Here is a 12,161-nt window from a genome sequence, read left to right as displayed (position 1 = left end):
ATAGTATGAGCACACCTAGCCTGGGTGCCATCCGAATTTGTAACGGCTCCCCCGAAAATTTTTCGGGGGAGCCGTTACAAATTCGGATGGCACCCAGGCTAGAGCACACCAATCTTCGAATGACGTTTCTGCATAATGTTGTTGCCAGTGGCAGGGCTCTGCAAACGACTATTTCTTTTACCCCAAAAGCCATTTGTCGCATATTTTACAATCTCTTCACCTCCTGTATCTTAACTGACAATACTTTTCGTAAATTAGAATCAACACAGAACCCGAACATCTGTGTATAATTGCTAAAGTTTAAATCTGATCTGGATAATATATGAATTGAACAATGCGATTATAATCATGAATAGACATGCTTTCTGCATGATCTTTTCTTTCAATTTTGTTTCATAAAAAGCTTCTAAAGATACTAAACGAAAAATGAAATCGCACATATTGGAAGAAAAATCGGTATGACATAAAGATACATGTAACCATCGCTTTCTTGCCATCGATTATCTGAAATGACAGTCCTATCTACAACACGTTGTGCAAGCATGGCGCCCTCGAAAAGCCGTTTGTCGCCCACCAATTAAGTCCAAAGATATCGGCCATCGGCCCTGAGATGTGTGCCGAATCTCAAGTAAAAGCTCCATAAATCTTTTCCGTACTGATATGATATGCTTTATCGAATTGCATTGCATTGGTCTATTTTTAACGCAATGACATTTGCCGTCATTAGACATACAGATGTAGGGTAGGGTATACATGTTTAGACGGCACATTTGATGGAAAGACATTCGTGATTTCGGAATATAACTTTCAAAATGGCGATTCAGACACAGAGGTGTAACAGCAGAGCGTCAATCAGTGTGTGTGTGTGTGTGTTAGTGTGTCTGTGTGTGTGTAAGAGAGAGAGAAACACAGAGAGAGACAGAGAAAGAAAGAAAGAAAGAGAGAGACAGCCTGAAAGAGAGAGAGAGAGAGACGAGGGAGATTTTTTTATTTGAGATACGTCGATTGGCCGATTGGCTTATTGATTGACAAGCAGTGAAGAATGACAAAAGGACAAAGATGTAGCGCCACGGTGTTCTATACAACTGTGGGCGCATTTTCTATAGAAGTAATGATAATCTGCTTAATGCCTGCGTACTGTATTGTATGCTTCTGGATATCATGTTGTTACCACAGTATGCACCATGTTTGTAGTATAGTGGCTACAGGCAGTCAGCAACCAGAAGAAACGTCTGTCCCCGTAGTAGATATAAGGAGGTTAAACTATCTAGGTTAAACTATGTATGAAAACGCACTGCAGCAACAGTGACTGAATCCTACTTCAATCCAGCCGGACAAGAAGGAAGCCCCACAAATCAAACCGGACTGACCCGGATGCTTCCTGACTTGCCGCATTTTCCCCAGCCGTCTCATTGTTTGCTAACTTTGATGGCAAAGATTAGGTTGAGTTGTGTTGTGCTGTGTTCGTCGCTACTACCTATTCTGTGCCGCATATCCACAACGTAAACTATACTGTGCTGCTTGTTTTACCATCAAAGAGAATCATAATTTGAACCGTGCACAATAAATAGCGGGGCGATTTTATATACGGCGTCTTGTATTTACTACCGTAACATATCACACTTCCATAGCGCTAGTGCTGTTGCAAATTTTGATTAGCCTGAAAACCGACAAACATACACGAAGGCGCATATTGTGCTTACGATGTTAAGATTTAAAGGAAGGAGCCGAATATATAAATTAAATGATGAATAACATTTCAAACGATGCCGCGAGCCTTTTCAGGATTTTTTTTCATCCAATATTTTAACGATTCTATGATTATAATCGTTGGTCTCTTCAAAGATTTCCGTCTTGGAAACTATAGTTGAGTTTTTGCATCGATACTTTATTTTCCGTACATTGGAGAAGTATGGAAAAGATCAATACATTTATGTTTCATTTGATGTTGGTATTTGTGCCAAGGACTGACGCCAGAGCATCGTATCAAATTCCATGCGGGAGGGAGAAATGTTGATGGAAGAGCCCTTTGAGCATGCGTTCTACGGGCCTTCATCCGAATGTGGCTCTAATGGCGCTTGGGAAAAACTGGTGAGAAAATCTTACTTTTTCCTTATTTCCGGAGCAGGAACTAAAATTTGCCCATTCAGAAAGCATATAGAACGAAAGACAAGTATTTGTTCTTTACTTTTATTCAGTTGTCAGACAGCTTTACCCGAAAAATAGTCGAAAATTTAGACCTTTTACCGATGGTAATGTTGTTTCTCCAGCGTTGACGAACATTTTCTTTCGCTTCGACTTTTGAGTGACGTGCATGGAACAAAGTGCAATTTTCTTACATTAAGTAACACTTGACCTTCAAAATTTGCTTTCAACATATGGAAAAGTTGTTGGGCTAAGAGTCTAAGGTGTTGTAATCTGTCTGTTTGTCCGCTAATTTATGTTTTTCTCGCTTTCTCCGATCGCTGGTGTGTTTTCCGTGTTGAGAGGAAATGGAGGTTTGAATGCCCATCCCCCAAACTTGCACGAGGACACTTCGTAAGCAAGAAAGTCGCGATCTACGTTCGTTTTACCCCAATCAGACATCTAAATATGTGACCAAATGCTTGCGAATACTCATAGGAGTGCGATTTTTGTGGTTTGGGCCGGTTTGACCGTTGGAATTCTCGAGTTTTACCGGAAGTTTTGCGCCACGCAGTGCTGTTTTTGCCCGCAGTGTTCGTGTCGCCATTTTTGGGGGTGCAGATTGTGTTTCACCTCGATGCCACGTTTTTGCAGCGCGAAAAAACAGCTTCTAAACATCCCCATTCCGTCAAGACATGGTGGAAAATGAAGAAGAAACGAATAAGTGAAGTTGGATTGTGTTTTTAGCCATACTGCATGTCCTGATTCGTAAAGGTAGAAGAAGAAAGAATGAATGGAGGGTAGATCAGGTCAACTTTGGTCACCACATTTTGGTCCCTAGACAATACTAACATCACTTATGTTTACACAAGGTTTTCTTTTTCTGTGGGTTATTAAAGTGTTTATAAGGGAAAAACAATGAAGCAAATTTGGAATTCTATGGGGTTTCTAAAGAAATGAACATTTTTCTATTCAGATATTCTTGAAACAAGTCAACCTGCAAAAAGTAGTTTGTGTAGTCAGAGACCCCCAGAGGCTGGTTAGGACATAATTTGGGCCAGTCATTTGCATAAAGGTGAAGGGTCTTCAGGGAGAAACCATTCACCTGATGAACATAGGTGGGGGTGGGCCTGTTCATATGGTGCACATCTCTTTCTTATTTCTGGCCTAGGCCTCAATTTGAAATGACTTAAGTTTTGAAAAAGTATTATGAAAAATTTTGAGTCGAATCAAGTTGCTTCGAGCAGCAGTGTGACACCAAATTTATAATGCACACAACAGACACAAGTGCAGTGGGTGATTGACATTTCAAGGGCTTTTTATCTGCGAGAAAGGTCATCGGAAATGGAATGTATGATATTGTTGATGGGCAATGGGCAGGTCTAACACTTTTTTCTTTTGAAAATTTGTTTTAAACTTCGTTGTTAGATAGTTAATTTGCTCTCTCCGCTAGGAAAAGAGTTAGAAAGGGTTGGATTTTATCTTTTCCTTTCCGAACATGGATTGATTTGATGTAAACATGTCTCAGAAAAATGGGAACTTCAAAGGGGAACAAGACAAATGAACTTATTACAAAGTGCAGTACTATTTTGCCACCCCACCCAACACCCAAGAGGAAAGTACAAGCAACATCATTGGTTTTTCTCAGTCTGTTTTGGAAACAACAAAACGTCAGGGTATTTGCATATAAAAAAATTGTAGTGTTTTAAACAGCAGTAATGTTCCAGACTAAACGCTGTGACTAAGATTATATGATATTATAAATATAATGAGTACTAGTATACCCCTTCCAGTAGATTCACAAAACACTTTTGTTACACTACTAGCAGATCAGTACTTATTAACTCCTGAGAAAAAGGCCCTTTTTGCTCACACAGGAGAAAATCCACCACCATTAGCATGTTCCATAATCCCAGATGGTTGATTTGTCCTTAAATTTGTAGTGAAATGTTAAATTGTTGGTGAACTTCTAAGGTAATTAACCCTTGTTTCTGGTATCAGTTTTCATACAGCCAGTGAGAAAACAGTACACACTTGTTTCCATGTAGCCTTCTCTATCATGTGTTAACAGGAAAACTGAGTCCAACTCTAAGTCCTTCTTTTGGTCCTATGTTAGTAAACAATATTTTCCACTCATGTTTCAGTTGCAAGTTATTTTGTTGTTGTTTTTTTTCAGTGTTTTTTTCCAGCCTTAACTATGATTCGTGTCAAAGAGAATCTTCTTAAGAAAGGAAAATGAAAGAATTTGTGACTTAACTTATAAAGAAACATTGAATCATAGAAAGGGCCACAAGATAAAAGCAGCAAAATAACCCCGAACTGAAAGCTGCTTGGAGAAAAAGTAAACAGGAAGTCTTCCTCTCAACTTTGATGGAAAAAACAGCAATGTAGCAAGAGGAAAGGTACATGTACATGATATATTTTTTACAGCAAACGACATTGTTATAGAAGTTATGTTTTATTAGTCTTTTTCCACGGTCCATATCAACTTTCCATGTCTGGTGACAGGTAAATCATCATTTTTTGTGGTACTTTTATATTCGCGTTTTTCACGGTCACTTGTGTACCATGAACTTTTCATTATTGTGAACAAATAATTTGCCGACTTTCTTTTTGCTGCACATGCCGCCACCGCGAACATAGTTTCACGAACATGTCCATTTTTCTCAGACCACTAACATACTACTGCGAATATAAAGTGATTTACAGTAACTACATGTTCACAAAACCTAGAAAAGGGTGTCCTATTGTTTAAACTCATTGTTAAATAGGTGTGATCGTGAGGGGAATGTTATAAATTATGACCAACAGGTGCAAAACACTTCACACAATGCAATGGCTTTGTGCTCTTGAACCATATTGTGACCATGGTGCCATTATTATTAGAGCTTTAGGGTGTGTCACATTTTGAAGGACTCTTTGTCAGTTATGAAATATACACAAATACTTTCAACATAACGAAACATTGTATTATTTAGGGCTGTCCATGTACATTTACTTCAGGTATTCTAATATATAGCATATGGAAAACTTTTTTTATCTGCACTGAGAGAACATCAAGCACTGATGTGGTATTGTGGCACAAAAGATTGGGCTAGACAAAGGGTGAATGGGCGTTTTGTTCATTCAAGGTTCCAGACCAGTAATGAAAAAAGGGATTGAAATGACCAAATGCTGTACGGTTTCATGTAGTCTAGATAATAAGGATTGCTGCTGCTGTTTTAATCCACCATTCTGCTTATCTATTTTATAGTTTTTTTAAAAAATTGTTCCTCTGCAGTTTTTGAGAGAATGACTGACAAATATTTTCTCTAAAACCTGGGCATAATGCAACCAGTCCAGACCAATATCACTTTTATATAGAAATCTTACTTTTGATGGTAGAAAAAGAAAGAAAGCAAGAAAGAAATAAAAGGTCAAATGTTTTTGTGTATTTCTATATCACAACTTTCAAGACGATAGATATATCTTATGTTCCAGGTTGTTTTACTGTTGTTGTTTTTTTGCTGTTTAATTGTCTGCTTACAACACGCTGTGACGACTTGGGTGTGGTGTTACATGTAATTCAGGCTAATGTATTTGTGTCTACAATTAATAGTGCCATTTTTATCTTCCATGGTTTTCTTAAAAGTAGATTAACGTATCACACTATGATTTAGGATCAGTTCTTGAAGTAAATGTATTGTATACAGAATGCCTGAGGAGATCTATCTTTGTCAAGAGACCTGGGAAGATGGATTTAAGTGAAGAGGTTCAATAAAGGGTTTTCATCCTAACTTACCTTCCCATAACACCCCTACATACATGTACTGCTGTGTGGAACAAATCTTAAGTGATCATTGTTTCACATCACCACATGAACAAGTTTAACATATTAAAGAGACTGGTGTGATAATTTTACGATATGTGATACGACAATGTTCCCCCATAGTCATCAATCTTTTGTTGCCTGAAAATGATTATTACAAACCATTTACTTTGAATAAACATAGTGAAAATAAGATGAAAATGCTGCCAGGCAAGTTTGTTGATGTCTTGATGGGGAATGTATGAAATATAGACCACTAAAAGTTAAACTGTAAGTCTAGAAAAATGATGTGGCTTATTTTTTCACTTTCGGGACACAGCCAGAGATTCTGGATCTAGAATCTACACTCCAAGCCAATCGACCCATGAGATATACTGCCTTTCAATAGGTGGCCATTAAGTAAGTCATTGCAATGCCCTTAGTAGCACCAAACCGTGAAATCATGCATGAGATGAATGTTTGCACCCATCCACCTTACCTGCTTGATTTGGATTGGGCAAGAAAATTATGTTTGATTGAATTGTTAAGCTTCTCAGACTGCTAACATTTTGTCCAGTATGGTAGCATGCTTCACTAGGCAGTGCCCTGCCAATTATACACACAATATTGTGCACACACTGTGACGTCAGTCACTGAAACAGGGAAGGTCAACATACCAGAGCCGTCGTGTCATTGTTTTACGAACAACACTTTTGTGTACATCTAGCACTAGATTATAGCTTTCATTAAAGAACAGTTGATACTAGCTTACATTGCATTTTTTCATGTAATTAATTTGTTTCAGTGCTTTTGTATACCAACTAATTAAGAGAAAACTAAACCTGAAGCACTGCATAAATATGAAATTTGTGGAAGGAAATGGTTCACAAAGGAACTATTGTAAGTTGTAAGTAACAGAACTTAGATTAGTGTAGATTTAATTCTTGCATACCATGACCAGCTTGTGTTGTTGTAATTAGTAAACCTACCAGCACCACATGTTATAGCAGCCAGAGTTTTCAAATACAACATGTGCATTCACATTGAAAATATCAACTACAAACCCTCCACCTGTTTGTGAAGTGTTTCTGTCACAGTTATGTGTCATTTACATTTTGTATTTTCCCAAACACTCAAAAGGCTTTTAGGGAATGTAGAGTTTCCATAAATTTGCTTAAGCTTTTAAAAAGGTTTTCCAAGGAACCTTAGACACTATAAGCCATTGTTGTACACAGAGTGCTAGTGATAATGTACTGTACTGTAATCATGAGCAAAAGAATAAAACATATCTAACATAGAAAATTTCTATCATATATCTGTTATGAATAAACCAATTCATTTACAATGTACCATTGAAAGGTATCAGGCTACCTAAAAAAAGTCAGAGTTTGTTTCAACCTATTATTCAAACTTTTGAAACACAAAAACTCTTACACAACTACATGTATTTGATTTAGGTGAGAAGTCATTTGACTTTGCTGCATTATGCCTTACAATATAAGTCACGAAGCACCTGGTTAACTGTGTTTAAGTACTTAATATATCTACTTCTAAATCCTGCCTAATCATTCTCATCTGACTTGGTCTTTTATTTGTGAGGCGCTGATGCCTCAGGCTAGACTTGACCCTGGAATAACACAGTCTGTGTCGGCTAACCTTTGACACACCTAGTAATCACATAAGGCCAAGGTACACTTAACAGCATCATTTCACATTCAAAAATGCATTTTTTTAAAAATCATCAATGTTGAGATAAGTGTCAAGAAGTGAATATGGAATTTTATCAAAACAGTATAATTTGTGTGATATGTGACAATTCAAATTAGGTGTAGAGAAGTTGAAAACCATTTTAAGAGGCGTGTCACCATTAAGACATCATTCTGTGACGTCAGTTCCTTCATTGCATACTGTAGTTAGCACAGGCTGTAGGACTGTTTTGGGAAAGGCAGTATAAAAAGATTCAGGTGAGAATTCTTAACATTTCAGATGATAGATGCTTGATAAACAGATTATGTCTAGAACTTTATGTGCTACTGTCTTTTTAAAGAACACGGCATTGTGATTGTAAAATTTGTTGGCTTTTCAACTTGAAATTTTGCTTTAGATAGAAGCATTGGATAGAAGCTTTAAATTAGATAGAAGCTTTAGCTTATGAAACAAGGATGGTCAGGAATACTAACTCCATGGGTGATTTCATCCTCGTAACAGTCACATATGAATTATATGAGAAATTGATCATGTACACCCACAATTTTGTTATTCATTCACACTTTATGATATGCATGATTTGTGTTGAAACATGTACATGTATTCCGTTTTCCTGCTGGGAACATAGTAAATTGTTTTTAAAAGGACTGAAAATATTCTATATTAACATTAATCTTCATGTGATTGACATTCACGCCCACTTTTAAAAATCATCATTTTGCACTTTCACCATTTATAAATAGTGAAAAAACAAGCCCCATGAGTGACCTTATTGGTGGCAGAAAAAGAATAAAGGTTTGAAAGCTATCCATAGAAAAGATTTGAACCCCTTTTCTCAATATTTAACTCTATTTGCGCCCACGAATGCTATGACTACTAAACACCAGGTGAAAAACATTTTCTATGAGATAATTGCCACATAATTGCCCTCTCTGGGGAATCAGTCGAACCCAACTGTGTTTCAGGTGTCATTTATTTTGCAAGGTCACGTGACCTCCACCAACAAGACGATAAAAACTGAATATATATAATAATAATAAATGTGAGAATAAGACCTTATGCAAATTATTAGCAATTGTGTTCGAATGCTGAGCTCTTATTCTTTATCAAAGTGAAGAATACGGAATACAAGTTGAGACAGTTTTTGCTCACATTTCTCTGTTACCAGTTCTATAAGCCCAGATGTGAAATGACAGTTGTCAAAATAGTCACTGAGAAATTATTTAGGTTTTAAAGTAAATAGATTCTTTCCATGCCAGGTTCCCTGAAAAACATTATGTGTAGATGGTATTTGATTGTCTATAAAGTCAAAGGGCAAAGCACATAAGCATATTGTAAATGCATTTGTTTTATTTTGCAGTAGAAGGTAAAAGGATGTTCTCACAGTGTTTGAAATTTGTGGTTGAAACAATTCAATATCGTAGAAGGAATACAAAACACGGTGTTATGACTTCGCAGTAGGAGGTCACCACAAAAATTTACATAAACCACCACAAATATTTTGTGATCTACAGTATACAGTCCTACAAAAGACTAATTTTCTAGGTTTATCTTCCAACTATGCAGATACAAAAATGTACCATGAGCTCTAGCATTTTTAGTTTTCAAATGCTAAAATTATAAAAAAAAAACATAAATAAAAGGCCCAGAATTATTTGGTTGCATTTTTTAGGACAATAATGACTTCAAAAGAATGGAAGGTACTAAAATTAAAGGAATGTATCTGCCCACATAACATAGTTCCTGTTCAAGTTGACCTTCTTGTACATTTGTGAGTCAGTGGCAAGTGAAGTCAGTCTTTTGCACTGTTACATAAATAATTTATAGTGCCAGATGGCCAGAGATATCCATATTACTTTGATCATCGAACTTCTGACCTTCAAGATCTATACATAGTACAAAGTACAATTATTATTCAGGCCTGGTTCTTATTTTATTGTAACTAACGTGTAAGGCTATGCTGTGTGAAACCAGACTGTTTCCTTTAGATTAAGCTATTCTCCACAAGAAAAACATGCCTGAAATCTCAACAAGAAATCAAACTCCAGCAATGCTAATGGAATGTTCGCTCCAGGGTTTCTATCAGATCTGTTTTCAGTAATGCATCAATTCTGAAGCATTTCCTTAAGTGTTGAGGAAAACAGAACTGATGTAATTCTTGCAGTAGACATATAAAAGGCAGTAGTTTTCATACATGACAAGCAAGAAGTGTAGAATTTCTTTAGCAACCTTGGCTTGAGTCTTTCAATGTGTTAATCGACTTTCACTAAATTCTATTCATAGTTCACAAAGCTTTGAAATATTATTTTCATACTACTGATATTTTTATGACACAGCCAGTGATATTGACTAGATAGCTATGTGGAAAACACAGACAAGTTTTGTTCTGAAGAAATTAAAATAAAACATTTTAGTGCCTTGGATTTGGAAATTAAAATCCCTGATGAATTTTTTTCTCTTAAACCTATCATTTTTGGCTTGTCCTGCTAGAACATATGATTTATTTTATTCCTCCCTTCTGTTGCCTGCAGGTGATTCAATCTAAAGGTGTTTTGTCTGTGATATACCATCGCTATGGCAACCAACACACCCCCTCCCACCAGCCAGGCGGAGCTGCAGCCCTCTGCACCCAAGAAAGTCAAGCTGGAGCCTGTCAACCTCAAACCTGCGAACTTAACTGTGGTTAGACCAGGTACGTATTTCTGTTCTCTGCTATATTCGTTTCATTGAGTTAAATAAATGAGCTAAATAAATTTAACTTAGTGATAGAAGTAGTAGCTTCAAGAATAAGGGCCGATTCCTCTGTTGAAGGTTTATCGATCTATGGCTGTAAGAGAAAACTATCCATGTATGCTGATGATTTAACTGGCCTTGTTAAAGATGAAAACTCTGCTAAAAACTTACTAGACATTTTAGAAAATTTTAAACTATGTAGTGGCTTGGAGGTCAGCAAGAAAAAAACAAAAGCTATGTGGATGGGATCCAACAGACATAGGATTGATGAGCCTTTGGATGTGCTCTGGCCACGGGGGCCTATATATGCACTAGGTACATATTTTTCATATAACCAGGAAGACTGCGATAAGTTGAACTTTGATCATCACCTGAAAGTAATGGAGAAACTGTTAAATGTATGGAGGACAAGAGACCTAACTACAATTGGGAGAATTGTTCTGGTTAAAACACTTGGTATCTCTAAACTTATTTATAATTGTACGGTTTTGCCGGTTCCCGTTGGCTTTCCAGAGAAAGTAAATGGGTATATTTTTAAATTTATTTGGGATGAAAAAAAGCCAAAGGTGAAAATGAAGACGGTGATAGGGAAGAAAGACCAAGGTGGTCTAACCATGGTGGATTTTTCTATTAAATGTAAAGCCCTTAAGGCGACATGGATTAAGAAACTTGAGAAAAGTGAAAGTTGTGCATATATGTTTAGTAAGTGGGGTGGGGAACTATTATTTAAATGTAACTTTGATACATCATGTTTAGAACTGTCTAATTTACCGATGTTCTACTGTCAAGTATTGCAGGCGTGGCAGTCGATTGTGCAATCAGTTCCCAAATCTAAAGACGACATAAGTAAACAAATTATTTGGAACAATAGATATATATTAGTAGGCGGGAAATCTGTATTGCACAGCCGGTGGTGCCAAGCTGGTATTTTGAAAATATGTGATGTTATGTCAAGTGATGGTAACTTCCTGACATTAGGTGAGCTGGCTCAGAAATATGAAATAACTTTTACACCTTTGGATATGCTTAGATATTCTAGCCTGAAATCAGCTATTCCTAATATTTGGAAAGATACAGTAAAGAAGGATCAGCTTGATAACTCGGTGGAAGAAACCATCGCTTCACATACTTTTTCTTGTAAGCAGTTGTATGACATGTATTTAAAACAAACATTTGAACCCCCAACGGGCCAAGACGAATTGTTAAAAACTTTTGAACATGAAAACAACTTAAAAAATGTGTATTTACTACCTTTCATATGTACTAAGAATGTTAAATTGCAGTATTTTCAGTATAAGATAATACACAGATTTTTGCCGACAAATTGTTATTTAAAGAAAATTAGAGTTAAAGACTCGGACAAATGTCCTTTTTGCGATAGTAAACAAGATCTAAGTCACTTATTTGTGGATTGTTGTTATGTTACTAAATTTTGGGATGACTTTCGCCTATGGTGGCTCGACACTTTTTCTGAACATATCGCACTAACAAAAATTGTTATATTGTATGGTATAATTGAAAAGATGGAAAAAAATAGATACCTGAACCACTGTTTACTCTCTGCAAAATATGACATCTATAAGAGTACAGCATTGAATAAGAAACCTTATTTCAGTAATGTATTATTTTCATGATTTTCGAGACAAACATTCTTCGTAAAATGTCAAATATGTACAAATATGTATTCTGTGTATTAGTATATTTGTATTAAGAGGGGCTTGCCACACTGTTTTCCTTTTTCTTTGTACATCTCTTAGATAAACGAATAAAAAAAAATTAAAAAAAAAANAAAAAAAAAATAATAACGTTT

The 12,161-nt window shown here is 36.3% G+C and overlaps 1 protein-coding gene across 6 annotated transcripts in view; it reads left to right on the top strand.

Annotated features, from left to right (window-relative positions):
* Positions 1-2,020: 2,020 nt before the first annotated feature.
* Positions 2,021-12,161, top strand: part of LOC109480938 (lethal(3)malignant brain tumor-like protein 4) — a 28,999-nt gene continuing 18,858 nt past the window's right edge. For all 6 annotated transcript variants that reach the window (XM_019783363.1, XM_019783358.1, XM_019783362.1 and 3 more), the window contains exons 1-2: positions 2,021-2,091; positions 10,150-10,310. In XM_019783363.1, coding sequence (XP_019638922.1) covers positions 10,193-10,310 — 118 coding nt within the window. In that variant the 5' untranslated portion in view covers positions 2,021-2,091; positions 10,150-10,192. The remainder of the gene's footprint in view (positions 2,092-10,149; positions 10,311-12,161) is intronic.

This window comes from Branchiostoma belcheri, unplaced genomic scaffold, assembly GCF_001625305.1.
Source record: "Branchiostoma belcheri isolate BF01 breed outbred unplaced genomic scaffold, Haploidv18h27 scaffold53, whole genome shotgun sequence".
NCBI classification, from domain to species: Eukaryota; Metazoa; Chordata; class Leptocardii; order Amphioxiformes; family Branchiostomatidae; genus Branchiostoma; species Branchiostoma belcheri.
Note: the sequence above shows the minus strand (reverse complement) of the source record. Positions and strands in the feature narration are given on the sequence as shown.